General features: G+C 42.4%; 2 protein-coding genes and 1 pseudogene across 4 annotated transcripts; 1 reads left to right on the forward strand and 2 right to left on the reverse strand.

Moving 5' to 3' along the window:
• Positions 1-422: 422 nt before the first annotated feature.
• LOC136520250 (transmembrane 9 superfamily member 7-like) lies at positions 423-4,765 on the reverse strand (annotated as a pseudogene).
• Positions 4,766-5,806: 1,041 nt separating this feature from the next.
• On the forward strand, positions 5,807-10,856 carry LOC136520900 (uncharacterized). 2 transcript variants are annotated; one of them, XM_066514578.1, is made up of 5 exons: positions 5,807-6,184; positions 6,296-6,348; positions 7,900-8,486; positions 9,227-9,360; positions 9,437-10,856. In XM_066514578.1, the coding sequence occupies exons 1-3, from the start codon at positions 5,821-5,823 to the stop codon at positions 7,960-7,962; spliced, it is 480 nt and encodes a 159-aa protein (XP_066370675.1). In that variant the 5' UTR covers positions 5,807-5,820; the 3' UTR covers positions 7,963-8,486; positions 9,227-9,360; positions 9,437-10,856. The 2 variants fall into 2 exon arrangements, 1 of the variants encoding a protein (XP_066370675.1); XR_010775435.1 differs by lacking the exon at positions 7,900-8,486 and having other exon boundaries at positions 5,819-6,184; positions 6,296-6,478.
• Positions 10,857-13,524: 2,668 nt separating this feature from the next.
• Positions 13,525-22,505, reverse strand: LOC136520496 (V-type proton ATPase subunit B 1). 2 transcript variants are annotated; one of them, XM_066514037.1, is made up of 15 exons: positions 22,350-22,505; positions 21,938-22,005; positions 21,132-21,187; positions 20,923-21,021; positions 20,737-20,796; positions 20,300-20,411; positions 19,932-20,137; positions 19,418-19,546; positions 18,868-19,005; positions 18,000-18,150; positions 14,694-14,776; positions 14,474-14,521; positions 14,344-14,397; positions 14,147-14,230; positions 13,525-14,064 (listed from the first exon to the last, which is right to left on the reverse strand). In XM_066514037.1, the coding sequence occupies exons 2-15, from the start codon at positions 21,993-21,995 to the stop codon at positions 13,879-13,881; spliced, it is 1,464 nt and encodes a 487-aa protein (XP_066370134.1). In that variant the 5' UTR covers positions 21,996-22,005; positions 22,350-22,505; the 3' UTR covers positions 13,525-13,878. The 2 variants fall into 2 exon arrangements, with proteins under 2 accessions (XP_066370134.1, XP_066370133.1); XM_066514036.1 differs by lacking the exon at positions 22,350-22,505 and having other exon boundaries at positions 21,938-22,049.
• Between the last annotated feature and the right edge of the window lie 490 nt (positions 22,506-22,995).

Below are 22,995 nucleotides of genomic sequence, written 5' to 3' on the forward strand. Positions count from 1 at the left end.
CACAGTTCTTCCCACAGCTCCATTAATACCAAAACGTAGAACCTAGATCAAACCAACTTGCGGCCTGTTCGGCAGGACTGAAAAATACTGTTTCGGCTAATTGTTGTGAGAGAAAAATACTATTATGGCAAAACATAAACAGTAATTCTATGAGAGAAAAAACAAGCCAGCCGAACACGCTCTTGATCGTGCTTTTCTTAAGTTCGTGCAGGCGTGCAGCTTCTCAGAGAGAAGCGGTATGATTCATTATATGACCATAACTCCGATAATGTTGTACATGATCGGAAGGTGGTATGGTGACACCGCCAATCAAACAAGGCTACATGAATATGCTTCCCACATTACAGGCAACGACCAAAAACCACCATTGGTTTCCCATGGTGGCATAACCAAAACATCAAACATTCTAATAACATCATATCAAACCCACACACGACAATGAGAAAGCATTGCCACCTGTTGTCAAATTGAAAACCGAAGCACATCAAGCACACAGGGCATAATGTGGAAGAAGCAAGGTAAATCAAGGCATATTACAATGCAGCACTAAATATCTTTAGGCGTACAAAATCTATGGTGCACTACAACATCGCGTATCAAGATCTCACTTCAACTTCCAGCAGTTCTTGCTCCTAACAGGCTACACATATTCCTACCAAAACCATGGAATTCCATCCTGAATCCTAGTTTCCTTTATATATCAATCAAGCAGCATCATGCACGACATTGCAGCAAAACCTTGGCAGGAGGTACTCTATGAGCAGAAAATAAGTTTCTCTAGACAGTGGTTGTTTAATCAATCGATCTTCACAGAAGCATATATCTTCCTCACGAACCAGAAGCAGGCATAGAAGCCAATGGTACCAGTCAGCACAAAGAAGGCATAAGAGATGATCAGCATGTAACCAAAGTACAGGATGCCTGAGACAAGCTTTGTGATCTCCAACTTATTGAAGAAGTAGAAGATAGCATAAGCAAACAAATAGAGTGCTGACGAGCCTGCAGTCAGGTATGCCCTCCACCACCAGTGGTAATCCTCACGGCACAGCTGGAAGTAGCATAGCACAATTGTGATCTCAGCACATGTCACAATGAGGATGACAAAGACTATGAAGAGGAAGCCAAAGATGTAGTAGAACTGGTTCAGCCAGATAGATGTCAGGATGAAGAAGAGCTCAATAAAGACAGCCCCAAATGGCAATATGCCACCAGCTAATATTGCAAAAGCTGGCTGCAGGTACCATGCTTGCTCAGGAATTTGCCTGGGAATCTTGTTTGTCTTCACTGGGTCCTCAATGGCTGGCTGCTTGAATCCCAAGAAACTTCCAACAAAGACCAGTGGCACAGAGATGCCAAACCAGAGGAGGAACAATGCAAACATTGTTCCAAAAGGAACTGCACCAGATGACTTCTCACCCCATATCAGTGCATTCAGGAAGAAGAAGACCGAAAAGATAATACCAGGAAACATGAAGGCAGTTTTGAGGGTGATCTTCTTCCATTCAGTGCCTTTGAACATCTTGTACAGACGAGATGAGGTGTATCCTGCCAATACACCCATGAACACCCACAAAAGGACCATTAGCAGTCATGAGTCCACCACGGTTTGCAGGCGATAAGAATCCAAGAAGAGCAAACATCATGGTTACAAGTGTCATCCCAAAGAACTGAACGCCAGTGCCAACATAAACACAAAGGAGGCCTGAGTGAACAGGAGGCCAGGAATACATCACCATGCACTAACTTCCATCCAGTTTCTTCCTGAGCCTCATCCTGGTTGTCAAGCTGATTATAGTTTGCTATGTCCTTGTAAAGGGTTCTCATCATGATCATGGCCACCATACCAGAAAGGAATAGGACGATCATCAATGAGTTAACAATTGAGAACCAGTGTATTTGGCTATCACTGGAAAGAAGGTATACATCCCATCGAGATGCCCATATGATATCACTGGACTGAAATAGGTCAATTCAAGATTAATCAAAATTGGGAGAACAAGAATCTTAGTGAGAGAATCTTATGAAATGAATTATACCTCAAAAGTAACGTCATAAGAGAATACAACATATGCATCAGGGGCCACCTCTTGAGGAGTGTGACTACCAGGTGTAATCTTAATGTTAGCATTGCAAGTTTGTGCTGTGGGATTATTGTCATCCCAGGCACCATATTCATGCTTGATGCTGTAACAAATCAGCAGAAAGGAGTTACAGATATAGATGACTCCATAGTTCATATGCCGACTGGAAGTGGGAAATCAAATGTAAGCAGTAAGAGAACAAAACATTGGAAACAGATGAAAGGAGAAGTTGTAGATCATGAAATATGGCATACCTGCTAGGAATCACATGGAAGCCAACAATGCGAGCATCAGGAGAAGTTTGGTCTTCATGGTATAACACTTTAAAACTCAAGTGATTGTTGATATAATACTTGTCATCTTTGAGCTGGCAATATTTCATTCAAATCAAATAAGGTAACCAGTATTAACCAATTCATGTTTAATTTATGAGATAGGAATTTGTTATGCTCACCTTGTAACCAACTCGGTAACCATGCTCAAAGCTTGGTGTTTGGCTTCCTTCCCGTGTCTGCCTAGGTACCACAACTGGGAGATTATCTAGGATCCTACATGCCCAAAAAATTTGAAACAAAATAAATTTAGTTAGGCACAGCACTGAACATAACAAACACATAGCGACATAACTCAGGGACACTTTTGAAATTTAAATTCAATGTCTCATGGGCATGGCAGTCGAACAAGTAAATGAAAGTGACAATGGACCAATAGATATCATGTGTACATAATTGGAGGAGCAAATCCTCAATCTTCCGCTGATTTGATGATCACATTCTAATACTGACATAGAAAAGAAATAAGGTATGAGCTGCAAACTAAAACCATACATGTTTACTCGGTATTCATCATCGATCTTTTCTTTGAAATTCTTCGCAGCTTCTTGAGAAAGATGCCTTCGGCAAACAACCTTGCAACTCTCGTCCCTCCTCATCTTGAACTGCATGAATCGAAAAACAAAATGACAGTTAATCAGACAGCTTCCCATAGTGCTTTTTTTTTTCTTTTCAAGTAATCCCACTTGTTTTTGCTTGGACTAGTATAAATCAAAGGGTTTCATGTCCTTACATTGTAGACAGAATTTTCGATGCGGTCCCCACGAAGGACTTCACCTAAGTTCTCAGCACTGTTCTTAATCGCATCAGGTTTGCAGTAATCTAGGAAATAGTAGTCATATGGAAGCTGTGTTTTTATAGATGACAATTTGTTGACTTTCACTTGAAGTTCATCATCCTGCACAGTGAAAGGCCATACAAAATTAATGCTAGAATACTAATATCTAATATTCTGTTTATAATCTAGCCAACATGGGGTCTCCACTTCTATAATGAAATGACAAACATCACGGTAGAATAATCGATGAATATCAGGAATCAACCAGCATGTAATGAATCAAACAAATACCTAATTTAAAAACATACAGGACAATAACATGTGTTGATTGAGCTATACAACAGTGTATTAGTTGTTCCCGTTGCCTCATATCATAGTTATTACACTTGACTACTTGAGGCATCAACAACCAACAACAAAAATGCAGCATTTTCAGCATATAACTGTTGCCATGATGGGATATGCATTTGAAACTCAAATGAATAGCTTTTAGGTATTGAACCAAGAGATACACACGTGATTAACAAACAGACACAACACATCTAGTTGTGATGATGGCCAATGTGTATCATAATTCTATAGGATTTGTATATCCCAATCCTTTGTATCTTAGCTAGCAACCCTAGCAACACATCTACTTGTTTGCTAGAGATGAACTCCCTTTGCTAGTTAACTATAATAATCATAGAGATTGAGCTAAATACTTGCAAGTTATATCAAGAAAATACCAGAAACTCCATATTTATACCATAAAAACATATGTGTAATTGCTGTGACCTACAGCGAGGAAGGGCGGGCCTGGTGCAAGCGGTAGTCTTACCGCCTGTGACCGGAAGGTCCCGGGTTCGAGTCGCGGTCTCCTCGCATCGCACAGGCGAGGGTACGGCTTGCCACAGACACCCTTCCCCAGTCTCCACACAGAGCAGGAGCTTTCTGCACTGGCTACGTTGTGACCTACAGCGAGGTATCTAAAATGCGAAACCTACACTAGTGTCCTCACTGCATGACGAAAAACACATGTTACCCGTACTTCCAAACGAAAAGGCGGGAGATCAAAAGATAGAATGGGGGCAAGGCGCGCCGCATCACTTGTTCCCACGCCAAAAACAGGCAGACGCAGCAATGCTGTCGTCCATCCATCCAGATACTTCGTATCCCTAAACCCTAAACCACGCGCCTACCCGCTGCTCCCCCGCGCGTCCCGGAAGCCAGATCTGAGGCAGCTCCTCCAAGCACTGCCAGATCCGCGGGCACCGACAGCCGCGAGGGAGCACCTAGCGCTGGATCCGACGGGGAGTGGAAGCGGAGAAATATGCCGGCGAGAAGCCGGGGAATGAAGTCGATTGATCACCTTCTGAAAGTCGCGGGGGGCTACGCCGGGGAGGTAGAAGGCGCCGGCGGGGGAGGACGCGGAATAGAGCACGGCGGCGGCGAGGAGGATGAGGAGGTGGCAGGGGCGCGGGCCGCCGCCGTGGGTCGCCATGGCTGGGGGTCCCGGAGGCGTGCGGGCGGAGAAAGGAGTGGGAATGTGGGATGGGCGAGGGAGGTGGTGGCCGGTGAGGAAGTGCGAGCAGTTAGACTGTCTCCAGAACCAAGAGACCCAAAATAACTTTTTTTTTTACATGTAGCGCTGCCTAGAAAAAAATGAATAAATCTTATATTTTGAAGGTTGTTGTCGGAGATAACGTTAAGACGGCGACGGGCAGAGGGGGCTGTGATTATTCCATTCTAATAAAAGAATTGAATAACACACCGGGTCTTATATTTTATATGTTGTTGTTGAAGATAGCCTTAAAACGAAGACCGGACCGAGGGGGCTGTGATTATTCCAATTCCTGGTAAAAGAATTGAATAACGCTGTAAATTTCAAAGGGGGCTTCGGGAGCTCTAGCTTGAAGCTACCAGTTTTTATTGGACAGTTGCACGGCCAGCTTCTTCTACGCAAAGCACAAGAGCTAAAAAGAATGATAAAAACAACCTGTTATTAGGTTTCCACTCATCGCAGCTACTCAGAAAAGAGCCAAAGCTAGTTTTTATCTTCATCTGCCTTCACTCATTAAAAAGAGAGAGAGAGAAATAACTTCTTGCTACATTATAATATATAAGATCTCTAAAAAAAACCCAAGAAATCAAAACCGTTTTGAAAAGAGAAGCGCTATTAAACGACCGATGAAAATTAAGTGTCTGTTTAAAAAATATATAAGATTCCTAATCGGCACATGAATATGAACTATCGAACTTAAAGTTGTTCGGCTCTGCGGCTGATGCTGTTTTGTTATTATAGAAAAATATTGTATCATGACTGATAAGTTCAAGCTAATAGTTCGTTGTTGATGACTAAATCTTTTTGGTTTTCATTTAAGTATATGTCCATCATGACATCATCTTGAAATTGTGTTTATAAATATGTTGTGCTTAAAATATATAAAAGTTCATACAATTAGTTAACATTGAGGCCCTATTTAGTAGACCTTAGTCAATTTCACAAAAGAAGATAGAGAAGTCGCAGGAGCCACGTTTACGTGGCTTTGCCCTTTTCTGTACTCCTAAAAAGATGAAACAGGACCCGTTCACTCCCCGTGGTGAAGCCGCTACGCCAGGCGCACCTTCGTAACTCCATTGCGCCGACATGTGGGCCTCGACCCCGCGGCTACACCCCCACTCAGCAGTCAGCACCCCGCCCCAATCACACGCCCTCCGTCCTCCCAAGCGCACTGCCGAAGCCGGCGCTCCGCTCTGCCGCCTCGCCGCCTCCTTGGCTGCTGGCCTGCTGCAACTCCACTGCCCCACTCCACTCCACCGGCCCCTACCTCCGCGAGGGGCACGACCCAAGAACACCACCACCACCACCACCACGCACCGCCTCCAAACCCTAGCACCCTCGCGCTGCCGCGCCGCCGCATCGTCGTCCCCCACATCCGCCCGCGCCGCGCCCCTCTCCACATCGCCGGCGGCCGCGTTCCGGCGCACGTCGCCTCTCCTCTCCTCTCCCGGTAAGCCCCCGTCCTGTCCCGGCTCTCAGATCTCCAGCAGCACAACAGTTACTTCCTTGCTCCTCTGAGCTGATCGGCTTGTTCTGACGCATCGGTGGTCTGGCCGCGCAGGCGACAAGCCGGCGCCCACCAAGGTCGAGGATGTCATGCCGAGGCGGAGCCAGGTGAGGGGTCACTTTGGGTTTCGGAATCTCCACGTGATTCCGGTGGCATTTGCCGTGGGTTTTGATGCGTTTTCTTGAGGGGAAGATGCGGTTCGACATGGATCCTCCCGTCGGCCCCTTCGGTACTAAGGTGAGGTGCCTGGCTGCCTTCTGCCCTGCGATTTAGCTGACTCTATGAGATCATGCCAGCTGTTTGGTGTGGTGTAGAAAAATATGCACATTAGTTTCTTCCTCAAGCTGAGTTCAGTTAGAACCTTGTAATTCAATAATTAGTGGTACTTTTAGAATTTCCCGCAGGGTACTTACTCCAGACCCTGTTTGCAATTGCTGAATAGAAGGCAGTGCTGTGAACCTGTCAATGTGACATTGCCTCATTGTTGTGTTCGGTTCTCCACATTTCAATAACTAGCAAATGCCCATGTGTGGCTACGGAACCTTAAATTTTCAATGCAATTCAACACAATAAAAGTAAGGAAAAAATAGTAGGTTAGGAGCCTCAAATTTTCAATGCAGTAAGAACATCTCCAAGAGGTCCCTTAAAAGTTAACCCTCAAAACTTATTATTGGAGGCCCTCTTAAACCAATTGTACCCCAAAATCAGTTTCATCCATAGCAGCTCCCTAATATTTCCGCCCCCAATAGTGACACGTCATTAGTTAGTTGGATTAGAGATCGGATTAGTTGGATCTTGACCTTTTCCGTCCGCTCGTTCCTTTCTGTTGGTATATACGGTGACTCCATGTCTCCAAGCAACACACGTACGTGGGCAGGCTGGTCTCCAGAATGCTAGCGCCGCCATCAACCTTGTGCTCGTCAGCGCCGCCATCAGCCTTGTGCTCATCGCCATCGTATGTGGCCTTGCCTGTTCTCTGCTAGCGCACCTCCTCTTGTCGAATAGTTACGACACCACAAAGATCTTCCGTAATATTGGGTATATGACAGACCACTTGCAGATTATAATCTTCCTTTAGCACAAAAGGCAATTGTACTACAGGGACAATTTGCACAAGATGCAATCGTACTACAGGGACAATTTGCATAGTAACTGAAATGTAGTATCAGAAACTATGCAAATTATAGTGCCACTGATATGACAGAAACCCAAACACACATTCAGTTACTGAAAAATTCAGGGTTTTCTACAGAAACACTTGCAGAGAAGACATTAGACTTATCCGAATATCACCCGTTAGAAAGATAAATTTCCTAAAACACATGTTCTACAGATAAGACAGGATCTTCAGTAGCACACACGTTCCTGAAATCCACAATAAAATACACATCTGAGCATCGTCTACTCTATACTAATCACATCAAGACATACATGTGTGAATCTAATTTACTGCAACCATGAACTGGAAGTATAGTGAGCCATTTGTAGCAATGCAAAGTGGTTTCCATCATACCATTAAAAAACATGTCGTTGTTGGGCATATCTTCAAAGGATGCAGAGACATTGTCACATGAGTCCTCGTAGTCCACCATCTGCTGGGAATCCAGCACGTCGCCAACAGAACTCACTGATTGAGGAGGACCATCAATGACGTGCAGGGATTCTTAGGGGTGGCCGCATCTGCTTGCCTGGAGAATATGGCCACCAGTGGACTGTGCTAGCCGCATCTGCGTGGCGGTGGACGGCGGCCGCATGAAAGTGGCAACGGGTCGAGGTGGCCGCATCAGCGCGTCGCTGGCAAGGGGTGGCCACATCAGCGCGTCGCCGGCAAGGGGTGGCCGCATGAGCGCGCCGACGGCCGTAGGTTGCCGCAGCTGCGCTTCGACGGACAGGGATGGCCGCATCTCGACGCTGCTGGGCAAGGGCTGCCGCATCTGGGTGCTGCCATGCCCCACACGTCCCTGGAGGGAACCGGCAGCCTTGGCTGGCCCCATCTTCATCCCTTTGGCACCTGGATGGAAGAAGATGGGAGGCCACTTCGTTGGCGGGTGGAGCTAAAAGCGCGCCAAACATGGCGCGAGCAAAGGGAAGACGAGCGTGGGACAAAGATTTGGGGGCGTGCTGTGCTTTTGCAGATATGCGGGGCGCTGCCTCATGTTTTCAGAGCGAGCAAATTTTGGGGGAATGCTTGGGGAACAGTTGGACCGGGATTTTAATGATAACCATGCAAATATCAGTTTTAGGGGTATTATTAGCCTTCTCTTGGAGATGCTCTAAGAGTATAAAAAAATAGTTGGTCGAAATCAAGACAAATAAATTTTTACTTGGCTTAGCAACATACTGTTTCGAACCACATTCAAATAAATAAGCGTCAAATTTAGTAACAATGTCAAAATAAGTGCATGATAGATAAGTACTTCACAAACTGGGAATATTTTTATGCCTGTAGCAACGCTCGGCGCTGGGAATATTTGAGTAGCATGTGACTGCCCCTTATAGCCCCACAATGTAAGCATAGAATAAAGGGCGTACCCAGTGCAGAGAGCTCCCGCTCTGTGCGGGGTCTGGGGAAGGGTGTCAGTGGCAAGCCTTACCCTCGCCTGTGCAATGCGAGGAGACCGCGACTCGAACCCGGGACCTTCCGGTCACAGGCGGTAAGACTCTACCGCTTGCACCAGGCCCGCCCTTCAATGTAAGCATAGAATGTTGTATCAAAATGTGAATGTACCAACTGAATGTCTCAGAAATATAACTTGAACTTTAGCAATAAATTAGTCTTTTAAAAAAAATTAGCCTTCAGAAGGGAGACCTGTTGAGAGTTTTTGAGCTAATATTTTGCCTTGAAACTATGGGATTAGAATTACTACACTCTAAAATGCCATGCCTTATTGATATTACTCAATCTGTGTTTTCTATGCATTTTTTCTTAATTTTGCATCTTTGGCTCCCTGGGAACGCATTGTTTGATATGCCAATGGTTGTTAGGCTTCTGGATTTGGACAATGAAGCAGATAGGAAATCTAGATTCCCAAAGAGATGGTTCCCATCAACAAAGATGCAACGAAGATTCAACAAGTTGCTAAATGACATCGGCACTGATCTTGTCAATCTGTTTCCAAGTAAGTTTATTTGGGCAAGGTTTGATAGACTACCTATGGATTCTTGAATGACACCAGTTATTTGGTTATTTGCAAGGCCTAGAAACTGGAGGTTTCTCAACTGTCCCAATTCTGGTGGAATCTCCCCTTGTAGATTGTTCTCATTGAGGTTGAACAAAAGCAGGGTGTGGTTGCTCAGTCAACTAGGATCATTCCAGTCAGGTCAACTTAGAGTGTGTCAAATTTCTAACATGCAGAAAGTCCTAAAGGGATGGACCTGTTGAAATGGTTTTTGGATCAGCACTTGCAGAACAGGGGGTGAAAGTTCTCATTTCCAGGAATGGGACATGAGAGATTGTTCCGTCCGACAGATAGTGCTTGAAGCTGAGAAATATTAGACAAAGAAGGTGGCATGGAGCTCTGAGTTTTTTTTTTTCCAGGACAAGCACCTGCAGCTTTAGTAATGAGCTGCCACTATCAGGAATTGCTTCTGTCAATCTATTCGAGCCAAGACATATTTCACTCAAATTGGGTGTGCTGTTGAACAAGCCCTGTGGAATTCGTCCGCTTGGGAGAACACAAACAAGCAGAACTCATTTTGTTGAAAAAAGGGCATCTCATGGCATCGTATTGATGACCAAACATTTCATAAGAGATCCTCCATTGTAGGTACCCGATACCCTACACTGCTGATTTGTCACCATGTAGTGAGAATTGGAAATAATCCAAAAAAAAAAGGCCTTTACATCTGTGCATTGCAGAGAGATTAAGGGTGAGTTTGGTTGGGCTTTTGGCTTTGGCTTTTAGCTCAAAAAGCCAAAAGCCCAACCAAAGGGACTGCTTTTTCAGGCTGCTTTTTCAGAAGCAGCTGCTTTTCCGTAGTATATTTTTGAAAGCTGGTTTGACCCTGCTTTTGGCTTTTGGCTTTCTGCTTTTCGAAATTGGTGGCATAAAAAGCTTTTTCATAGTTGTTTCAAGAGAGATAAATATAGAAGGTATATTTTATACTTGTTTAACTAAATAGCTTTTAGCTTTTCTACAGCTCACAGCCCACAGCAGCTTTGCCACAACTCACAGCCCACAGCAGCTTTTTCCCACAGCCACAGCTCAACCAAACACACCCTAATTGCTTAGCATGGAGGAGGCTATACAAAACTACTAGCTGTGTTATAGAATTGACAATGTAAGGATTCTATTTGTTACTGCTCTATACTCTGCAATAATGAAAATTTGAGAGCACTTGCCGAGGGCTGCCACCTGGGGCGAATTGCAAGTTGCTACTCCGTGCAACGAGGCTGGCAGTTGTAGTAAAATCTGCTTCACTGTATGAATAGTCGATGTACTCCGGACTGGCTTCCAACGCTGGCACCAGCATTTAGCTACTTCTTTGCATGCGCCATGTAGTAACTATTATATATTCAACCATATGTATTTGACAAACTTTAGGAGTAGATTCTAATGCTTAACGACCTGGATTGACTGCTGAAATACACATGCTCTAATGAACTCTCATGCAAGTTTTGCAGCTGTGGATTGATGGGATCAAGATTGATCCATGTTATATACGTATATATTTGTTTGGTTAAAATTTCATTTTCACTTATACCAGTAATGTTATGGGAGCAACAAATGGGATTACCATAGTTTTGTCACCCGTAGCAACGCATGAGCATTGGCTAGTAATACAAAAAAACGACTTCTTTCTTCTATAACTTCTCTTGTACAGCCATTTTATAAGTTAACGTTTGATAAGGTTTCACCTACGGAAGCCAAAACGGTCCCCTAAAAGCCCTACCAAAAAGGGCTTCAATTGATGTAATTAGTATATTAGGTTCATCTTGAAAAAGGTCTTAAATGTATATAGCTATTTGTATTACTCTCTCTGTTCTATTTTATTTGACGTAAGTTAGAATGACACGGTCTCCTATATTACAATTGGATCATTAATTTTTTTTATATTATATTATTTATGCTTATAAACTTATAATCACTGGATAGTATAATTCTTTACAAATCTAATCATATAAAGTTTGTATTATAATAGTTAAAAATTATTAGCCTAATTATTGGTCAAAGTTTTTAAAGTTTGAATCTTGATATGCTTGTGCGTCCCAGAGGTAGTACAGACAAATAAATTATATAAGATACAATTCTAATTGCATATGGTTGAGTCAAACCATGTTAAGTTTAACTAAGGTGGTGTTTGGTTCGTTGGCGAGTAACGTAGATGGTAAAGGAAACAGGTCACGTGAGGAATGTGCGGGGTATCTGGATTTCGTGATTTGTTTGGTTGTATAGTAAGGGTCTGTTTGGAACGAAGGTTTTTCGTAGGAAAAATGAAGGAAACGAAAACGGAGGAAAGGAAGCCGAGGAGACCGTTTGGAACGAAGGAAACGAGCGGACCCTTTCCTCCGGAAGCCTGTAGCAACAACACGGTTTCACAGGAAAAAAAGCATCCGCTCTTACCTCTGGTTTCGTTTTCCTTCGCGCTTGCCCGAGGAAAATCAAATGAGAAGAGAGAATCGAGCAGCTAATCACCATAAGAACTGGACGCCGCGCCGCCAAATCCGCCCAGCCTCCTTTGCCCGGCCACCGCGCCACTGCTCTGCCCCGCCCCGCTCGTGGCCTCGCTCGCCTCTGCCATCGCTGCTCCGCTCCAAGTTGCGCCGCGCTGTCCGGGCCGCCCGCGCCCGGCCAGTCGGCCACCGCGCCGTCGTCGCTCCCTCCAGACCACGCCGCCCGTGCCTGCTTTCTTTTATTTTTTTAATAAAGCCGTGCTTGCTTTCCGGGAGAGGATTACAGATTTTCAGGAGAGAGAAGTTCGTGGAGAAAGATGTTGTCCAGATATTTATTTGACCCCAACTGTAGCAACATGGTCTAGTGGCCCCACATGTAAGAGGGTCATGGAAAAAATATGCAACTAACACAGTATATATTATCATTTCATTAAGCACTAATAATGACTCTATAGCATTCAGTCTTATGATTCCTGTGCTATGTATTCCTGCGTTCCAAACGCTCCTTCTCAGTTATTTCCTACGTTTTTCCTTTCCTCTGTTTTACCACTACATATTCATCTCATTCCTGTATTTTTTCCTATTCCTATGTTTTCAATTCCTGTGTTCCAAACAAAGGAAACAAATTACGGCAGTAGTGGCGTAATACGATTGGACTCGCGGAGGGGCGGTATCGATCATGGATGGTCCGTCATTTGATTGCAGGGTATCCCCCCCCCCCCCCCCCCCCCCCCCAATCTGATTATGTTATGCATGCTGAGCCAAACACCATGTAAATTTATATAAACAGGTATTACTCCCTCAATTATAAATTATAAGACGTTAAGTTACCTTTACTATACAACTAGACATAGTGTATATATAAATGCATTATAAAAGCTATGAATCTTACAAAAGCCAAAACTCAAATAATTTTGAATGAAGAGTCGTAATGAATAAGTATGATTATATTCATTGTAGAATATATTTTCATATTTTATATATACTAGTCATAAATATTAATACTATTTTTTATAAACTTTATTAAACTTCAGTTAGTTTGACTCATATCAAATCTAGAATTATAATCATTTACTAGGATGAAGGTAATATACTGAAAAAAAGAATGTATAAATGCTTTAAAAATGTATATGATCAAGAAAGAGGAAGTAATATCTTAATAAAAAAAGGCATACAGACAAATTAGAATGGAAGCACAGCCAAAAATCAAAATGACAGCAACCACGAACCCAACGTCCGCTATCAGATTATGTCTGTTCGCAAATCCAAGAAAAAACATTTTCTTCTCTTCACGTCAAAGTAGTCACCTATTTTGCAGCACTACTTTAGCAGTAATTTTCAGCAAACGAACAATATTTTCCTCACAACAAATCAACATAACCATCAACATAAGCTAAATTTCAACGAAACGAACAGCGGTGAAATCTGAACAACTTTTGGTCAAAACAGCAAAAAAAAAAAAAAAAAAAAAAACATACCCAGTACAGAGAGCGGGCAGAGAGCTCCCGCTGTGTGCGGGATCTGGAAAAAGATATCAGTAGCAAACCTTACCCTCGCCTGTACAATGCGAAGAGACCGCGACTCGAACCCGGAACCTTTCAGTCACAGACGGTAAGACTCTACCGCTTACACCAGGCCCGCCCTTCTCTGGTAAACAGCAAAATAGAGAAAATTCACAATGTCAGGCAGCACATATTTCGCTGCAGTTTATTGCCCCTCTATTCACCATTCACAAATGTAGATACAACCAGTTGTGTTCGAGCATCCTGGTCCAGAATGCTCTTGCTAACAATTCTGGCAGGTGAAACCAACCAAATAACTGACATTTAACGATACATCACATAATATTACAGATATTGCCGTGACCGAGAGTCATCTACAAATAACTTACGCTGACCGAACAGAAAAGAATTGGACCTGACTACAGATAAATACAGGGGAAAAAAGGCCATAAGGCCAATCTGTTCAATTATTCAAAGCTGCAGTTGCCAAAATATTGGAACACTGATCAACAATCAGTGATTCAGTGGGAGGCATCTCTGCTATAGTACTGGTCCAAGGTCTTTGCCGGGATACGGTGGAGAAGTTCGCGAGGGAAGATACGAAGCAATGTCCATGCGAGATCGAGTGACTGGAAGATGTTCCGTGTGTCATATGCTCCTTGTGTCACAAACTTCCTCTCAAACTTGTCAAGGAACTCTAAGTAAAGCTGTGCAAGAAGGAACAGAACATTAGGTTTTGGACGTCTGAAAAAAACACTAACTTACGAATTTATTTTACTCGCAACAGACCAGATCCTCAGACGACAGTGCCTCCTCTCCAACGACTGCCTTCATGGCCTGAACATCCTTTCCAATTGCATAGTTGGCATAAAGCTGAACAGAAAACAGTAGACGTCAATTCATCTTACACATCATGGCTGAAGGAAAACAAAAGCCCATGGACTCCCTTGTCATAAAAAAAAAGCCTATGGACTCATAATAGGTACCTGATTAGACACATCCGAATGGTCTCGACGTGTCATGCCCTCACCAATAGCACTCTGCAGGAGTCATTAAGTGGTTCTTAGAACTAACCTTCAACATAAACGCTGAAAACATACAGAAAACTTATCTTACCTTCATCAATCGAGAAAGAGATGGCAGGACATTAATAGGTGGATAAATCTGAAAGAAATATAATGTCATCACATCAACACATATAAGCTATCAAGGTAGTAAAAAATAAACAAATACTTCACATTCTATATCAATATGAGAAAAAAATAATAATTCCAGAGCTGCCCCATGTGAAGGTGTAACATTTGATAACTCAAGAATAAAAGGCACCAAAAAGCACCTGTCTGTTATGGAGCTGCCTATCAATGTATATCTGTCCCTCAGTAATGTATCCAGTAAGGTCGGGAGTTGGATGTGTGATATCTGTTTTAGGAGTAGATTACAATATTAGACATGGTATACTTGTGTTAAATGGACAACAAAATGAAATAGATGGTAAATAAATCATGCGACCAACATGCTAAAAATGGTCTACTGGGACAAAAAAAATGATAAGACCACATACTTCAGTAGATTGTGCACTCAGACCAAAATAAGCAATAGTGATTCATGCTGCATAAGGACAACTGCACATACTTGATTGTAACACAATTCATAACTATTACTACCTGGCGCCTTGGACATTGACACAACAACAACAACAAAGCCTTTAAGTTCCAAACAAGTTAGGGTAGGCTAGAGTTGAAACCCAGCAGAAGCAATCAAGGTTCAGGCACGTGAATAGCTTATTTTCCAAGCACTCCTATCTAAGGCTAAGTCTTTGAGTATATTCCATCCTTTCAAGTCTCATTTTATTGCCTCTACCCAAGTCAACTTTTGTCTTCCTCTGCCTCTCTTCACGTTACTATCCTAGCTTAGGATTCCACTACGCATCGGTGTACTCTGGAGGTCTCAGTTGGACATGTCCAAACCATCTCAACCGGTGCTGGACAAGCTTTTCTTCAATTGGTGCTACCCTAATCTATCACGTATATCATCATTCCGAACTCGATCCCTTCTTGTATGACAGCAAATCCAACGCAACATACGCATTTCCACGACACTTATCTATTGAACATGTCATCTTTTCGTAGGCCAACATTCTGCACCATACAACAGCAGGTCTAATCGCCGTCATATAAAACTTGTCCTTTTAGCTTCTGTGGTACCCTTTTGTCACATAGGACACCAGATGATTGGCGCCACTTCATCCACCCTGCTTTGATTCTATGGCTAACATCTTCATCAATATCCCCGTCTCTCTATAGCATTGATCCTAAATATCGAAAGGTATCCTTCCTAAGGCACTACTTGACCTTCCAAACTAATATCTTTCTCCTCCCGAGTAGTAGTGCCGAAGTCACATCTCATATACTCAGTTTTAGTTCTACTAGTCTAAAACCTTTGGACTCCAAAGTCTCCCGCCATAACTCCAGTTTCTGATTCACTCATGTCCGGCTTTCATCAACTAGCACTACATTGTCCGCGAAAAGCATACACCAAGGGATGTCCCCTTGTATGTCCCTTGTGACCTCATCCATCACGAAGGCAAACAGATAAGGGCTCAAAGCTAACCCTTGATGTAGTCCTATCCTAATTGAGAAGTCATCCGTGTCTCCATCACTTGTTCGAACACTAGTCACAACATTGTTGTACATATCCTTAACGAGCCCGACGTACTTCGTTGGGACTTTATGTTTGTCCATAGCCCACCACATAACATTCCTTGGTATTTTATCATAAGCCTTCTCCAAGTCAATAAAAACCATGTGTAGACCCTTCTTCTTCTCCCTATACCGCTCCATAACTTGTCTTATTAAGAAAATGGCTTCCATGGTTGATCTTCCGGGCATGAAACCAAATTGGTTCATAGAGGACTCGCGTTATTGCTCTCAAGCGATGCTCGATAACTCTCCCATAGCTTCATAATATGGATCATCAACTTAATTCCCCGGTAATTAGTACAACTTTGAATATCCCCTTTATTCTTGTAGATCGGTACCAATATACTTCTCCACTCGTCAGGCATCTTGTTCGATCGAAAAATATGGTTGAACAGCTTGGTTAGCCATACTATAGCTATGTCCCCGAGGCATCTCCACACCTCGATTGGGATACCATCTGGTCCCATCGCCTTATCCTCCTTTCATCCTTTTCAACGCCTCTCTGACCTCAAATTCTTGGATTCTCCGCACAAAGCGCATATTGGTGTCATCAAAAGAGTCATCCAACTGAAAGGTTGTGTCCGTATTCTCACCATTGAACAATTTGTCAAAATACTCTTGCCATCGATGTCGGATCTCATCCTCCTTCACCAAGAGATGCTCCCTTTCATCCTTAATGCACTTAACTTGGTTGAAGTCACTTGTCTTTATCTCACGAACCCTAGCCATCCTATAAATGTCCTTCTCTCCTTTCCTTCATACTCAAATGCTGGTAAAGATCCTCGTACGCTCTACCCTTTGCCACACTTGCAGCTCGCTTTGCAGTCTTCTTTGCCACCTTGTACTTCTCTATGTTGTCCACACTCCTGTCATGGTACAAGCGTCTATAGCATTCTTTCTTCTCCTTAATAACCCTTTGGACTTCCTCGTTCCACCACCAAGTATCTTTAGCCTCGCCTCCACTGCCTTGGACATTGACATGATCTCAAAAGCACAAGTTGAACTAGTACTTTTTGTTAAAATATTTATAGAACATAGTAAAAGCATACTTTATGAAACTATACAATTTGAGAAAATTCTACTCTACCACTTCCAAACATCGAAACTTAACTAACTAAATGTAATTTGTAACCAAAGTTTCAAAGTGTTAACTTCATACCTCTAAATGTTACTTATTTGCATAGTTATTAGGATTTAAAACAACAAAATACTACACTGGTTTGATTTACTCAAAAGATCGTATGTGCAATCGAACAGCCCAGACTGCTTTTAATGAAAGCGCTCGACTGTTTTCAATATAACACAATCCATATAGGGGTACAACTGGAAAGTCTAGTTTTTATCTCATTAGGGTTATACAGCAGCAGTTGGGAGGGAAGAAATTAACTTGGCACTTGTGGCTCCACGATTTAGCACTTGCTTGGGACTTGTGAACTTGAGAACCTATGTTATGAAGTGTAAACTGTGATTCACAAGTTGAATTCTGGGATGTATCAATGTAGCTGTCCGGCTGTGTGGTTATATAAAGTTGTGTTATTTATGAGCTTATTTTTATTTAAGATCAACTATATATCGCACCGGTTCTATGTATTTGTGGCCAGTTCAATTCAATCCAAAACTATTGATGTGGCCAGTTCAATTCAATCCAAAACTATTGAACTGGCAGTTCAATTTGGTTCTTGACAGTTCCCTTTTTTCTTTTGAAAGGGTTCTTGACAGTGGAGCCAGTGAAACAGTGAACCACGCCCTGCTGGTTCAACAACCAGTCTGGTCCTGATAACTATGTTTTTTTGTGACTGGAGGGAGTAGTAGCATCATCAGGAAAGAGTTTTACAAATAATAATGTCTCCAGAATGTTCAGAAGATAAGCGTACAAAACCAATAACAATACGGCACATAGTATAATTATAATAATAAATATTAAAAAAGCCATGGCTACTTACCATCATTAGGCATTGTTAGAATAGGAATTTGGGTAATGGATCCTGTTCTTCCTTCAATACGCCCAGCACGCTCATATATTGTTGCCAAATCAGTATACATATATCCAGGATAACCACGCCTACCTGGCACCTCTTCTCGGGCAGCAGAAACCTACAGAAAAGCACAATGCCCATGTAGCATTATTAGAAACATGACATCAATTTGCCATTTAATTAGCTAAATACAAAGGTTAATCTTAAATATATAAAATGAGACATGTAATACTACATAATAAAACATTTCTGAGTTGTTTTTTAATGAAGAACTACAAAATAGCACCAGAAGCTAATAGAAATATCAGCACGTATTTCCAGCATCCATTCAGCCATTCAGGGCAGTGTTAACAAGTGTCACGGACAAAATAAAATTGTAATTCTACCACCAGGCATTACCAAAATCATGTGATTTCTTTTGATAACAAATCACTATATACAAGCATTGTGGCACCAATAGACCATGTAGTTTATTTATAGTTTATTTATTCTGACAGGGAGGGTTAATAAATGTCCATGTGCAATAACACTAGATAATTCATGAATCAATGAATTTAAAAATGATTGAATCGGGTCAACGAATCGCAGCACAAAGCATTGGCAACCTTGCCCTGGCAAGCAACCTGCCAACCAGGCAGCAATCCTAGCTCCCAGGCACTCAAAATCGATGGCCTGGACCTGGATTGCTGCCCGGCCAGGCAAGGCAACCTTGCCTGGGCTAGCAACCAAACAAGCCCTAAAGATCTCAGGACGGGCAAATATATATTAACAATGGTACTAAAACAAATATGGACTCAAAATACAAGATATGACACAAAATATCAAAACTCAATACCTCACGAAGTGCATCCGCATAAGAGCTCATGTCTGTCAAGATGACAAGCACATGCTTCCCGCATTCATACGCCAAATATTCTGCTGTTGTTAGAGCAATCCGAGGGGTGATAATACGTTCAATGGTGGGATCATTAGCCTGTAAAACAGAGAGGATCAAGGTGCTAAAAATATGCTGTGTTATACACTAATTATGTCTCAGTCACAAAAAAATACACTAATTATGTCAGATGTAGAATATGTTTGGCACATCATTATGTGCAGGGGCGGAGGATAGTTCAGGCCAACCTGGGCCATGGCCACCCCTAGGATCTTAATTTTTCTCAATAAACATAAAGTAATCCATGGCCTAATTTGATTCATGCATCATTAGTGGCCCCCCTAATTCATTGATAGATCCCCTTAAGATATTGTTCAAGCTCTGCCATTGATTATGTGGGTTTTTTTTTGTTCAAGATGCATCTAACATTGCAGAACTGATTATGACGCCCTTGGTAGATATAAAATGATAAATGAATGTTGATCACAAATTCACAAGTCCTTGTAGGTACCAGATTCAGAAAAAGGGTGACCCGTTCCATGGAACCGTTCTCTTCAAAATCACGTTTGAAGAATTGAGCTGTTTCCATGTTCACTCCCATAGCAGCAAACACAATAGCAAAGTTGTCATCTTCACCACCCTGCAGGTTTAAAAATCAGAACCAGTGATTAAGCCACATTTAGACATGTAAAGCATACATTTATACACAATGCTCCATATAAATGTTGACCTCACAGGAAATAGATAATAAGTACATGTACATGTGTACCAAAAGAAAACTGTGGCTTGCTTGAAAGAACAGGATGTTGAAACATATGAAAACTATCAGGCACAACATATCCAACTTAAGACAATGTGCGCACAAAATTTCAGTTGTGTCATGAAATGTTAAGCCTAGTCACCTTTATGTAAGAGATATCTCTGCTTTTTTAAGAGCTCAGATGTATGTTCAACTGTTTGTACTCTGAAAAATATGTTTTTGGGTAGGGTAGGGGGTAGGGTTGCAGTTAGGACACATTAGCTACCTCTGCATGCTTTCCTTTCTCCAATGTCTTCACAAGGCCAGCCTGACGACAAATCTGAGCAGCAATTTCATTGTGTGGGAGCCCAGCAGCAGAAAATAGGGGAATCTTTTGCCCACGAGCAATGGAGTTCATGACATCAATGGTGGATATCCCAGTTTGGATCATCTCCTCTGGATAGGTTCTCTCACTGGGGTTAATAGAACTTCCTGCAACAAAATCAGAGTACATAATTACAAAATTTAAAGATGGACTCATTTATTTAACGCTGTTAATCAATCAATAATTTTAAAACCTACTACTGTCCACGACGAACATGCACTTAACCATGAGCATTGTAGAGCAGCACGCTAGAACCAGAAATCACTTACCAGAGATATCCAAGTAGGCTTCAGGCAATATCGGGGGCCCATTGTCAATAGGTTTTCCAGAACCATTAAAAATGCGCCCAAGCATATCAAGTGAGACAGGAGTTTTCAAAACCTGTAAAAGAAACACATGTACTGTATAATCAAACAAGACAGGAATTTCTCAATAAACAGGGTAGTAAAGAAAACAATATCACTGTTAAATTTAGCCTGGTAGATCTGTGGACTTTATTCTTCCATTGGTATACACTATACAATTGTCAATTAACATGACTACTATAGATAACTTCATGGTGAAACTAAGTGTGCTTATCATAGATCTTGTAAATTTTCCTTGTGAGCTAGATTCCCAAATTGAAATGATCTAGTTCAAAGTGTTTTTTGCCTACTAAACACTTTATTGATAAGTAAACAGCAAATAAAGTCACAAGCTGAAGTACCTCGCCTGTAAACTGCACGGTTGTGTACTTGTTGTCTATTCCAGAAGTTCCTTCAAAGACCTGATGAATAATGAAGTTAATTAACAAACTAAGTTTTCTGGGAATGGGCCTAACCTGACCATACTGCAGAATCAACATCAAATTGGAACTACTACTAAAAGACAATCAAGAGAATGGAGAAGTAACCTGCACAACAGCTTTTTCTCCATCAACTTCCAGGACTTGACCACGGCGAGTGGTGCCATCTCCAAGTCGGATGTTTACAATTTCTTGGTACTTTGGGCCCTATAGATGGATATGCAAGCAAAGGAACTATGAGCATAGGAGGCTAGCAGACTGAGCTGTTCAAAATCTGCACGGGTAGTTAGCATCATATTGGAGAAAACTGTACACACCTTTACTTTTTCCAAGATAACCAGAGGCCCGGCCACACCAGATACAGTCCTGTACTCTGCACAGGTACACAAGTAAATTACTAACTAGTACATGTCGCCTTAAAAAGCATGGTTTCAAACAGACATACATCTTGCACAAAAGAAGCCCAAGATATGCAGTACATTGATCAGCAAATTTCTGTTACCCATACAACACAAAAAAGTCTTCTATTTATAATGGCACTGGCATGTGTCAATGCAGGCATGTAGACCAATATATCCAAGATTAATTCATGAAGCTTCCACATGGACGTGACATGAATCACAATTCCCGAAAAGCAATACATGCAAATAGATGAACTAGTTTTAAACTAAAAGTGTGATCTAGCAAGTGTGCCAGACCTGACAACTAGTTACATAGTTGAAAGAGAAAAGCTACAAGCAAATTGTTACAATGAACCAGATGCATCCTGTTGCATTACAGTAGTATGGTTCAACAAAAGCCCTGAGACAGTGAGTTGATGTATTGTTAGAAAAATCTACAGCGTTATCTATGAATACCACACGTTTATAAAATTCCAATGCATTGGTAATGCAACCAAGCTGATCTAGACGATGACCCAATATATTATTGGTAGCTTAGGATCATTTATAAGCAAACTGTTTATCTCCTCAAAGTGCAAATCATCTCTACATATCCACGCTATGATGCTAGTACCAGTGATGCGTCGGTATGATTAGGCAACACATCAACAGCTGAAAGCACAATACTAAACAGCCTAAGGCACACTGCACCCGAGCTTGGATCTCGTCGCTCGATGACTCACCCATGCCGATCTCCAGGGTTCCCTCCTCCATGTCGACGCCTTCCTTCACCAGACCCATGCTGAACAACCTGCACAGGGCAACAGCCAACCACACCATCAGAACCGAGGAAAAGGAGCAGAGCTGATCCGAGTCTCCCCAATCCACGCAGATCACTCGGACTCTCCGATCCACGGGAAATTGTAGAGAGATCAGCAATCCAAACAAATCCGCAACAGACAGAGTAAAACCGCAGCCGCTGTTGCTGGACGGAAGATGGAGAAAGTGCCGCGGTAGGCTGGGGCACAGGTCGGAGAGTGTTTCGGCGGTGGGCGTGGCCGCCCTCGTGTCGCCCAGTAGGGACAACACGAGCGATGTATTGCCAAAGGAGGAGCGGGGGTGGAGGTGAAATTGCGGGGGTGGAAGAAGACGTACCTGGATCTGGATCGCGGCGCGGAGAGGCTACGCTGCGGAGTTGGGGAAGGAACGTGCGAGACGGCGAGGAGGTGGCAGATCGGATAGGCGAGGCGGCGACACAGGTGGGAGGGAAGGAGAGGAGGGGAGGAGACGCGCAATTAATGCCCGAAATTATAACCAGAGAGAGGCAGAAGGACGTTTTGCGTGTTTGCCCTGGACGATTACGGAATTTCGGTGTTCAATCCCAAACCGCATCTGACAGGCTCGGACGACTAAAGAAATTTATAAGAAAAAAATATTGTTATAGATAAAAAAAATAGATTAAATTAAATTTAAGGATACGCAAACGGGCCACAGTGGTCGCTGCTCCACTTCGGTCTTTCGATTTTTTTTTTTTTTTGCGCAGGTGTCTTCGGACCTCAATTCAGGTACGCTAGAATCGAGTATGCGCATCGTGCATCGAGTTGAAATCTGATTTAAAGATAAACAAATGCTGTGCTAGAATCTTAACAAAATGTCCAGTAAACCCAAAAGCAAGTAAATTTATGAGTTCTATGTCCCAGGTGATTTTAACTACTGGGTCATTATACTTCTTTTTATTTTTATGTGGTTGTAAGTGGAGCGTACTCTTCAATTATAAAGTCATATTATACTGATTAATTAG

The sequence above is a fragment of the Miscanthus floridulus genome, chromosome 18 (assembly GCF_019320115.1).
Source record: "Miscanthus floridulus cultivar M001 chromosome 18, ASM1932011v1, whole genome shotgun sequence".
NCBI lineage: Eukaryota > Viridiplantae > Streptophyta > Magnoliopsida > Poales > Poaceae > Miscanthus > Miscanthus floridulus.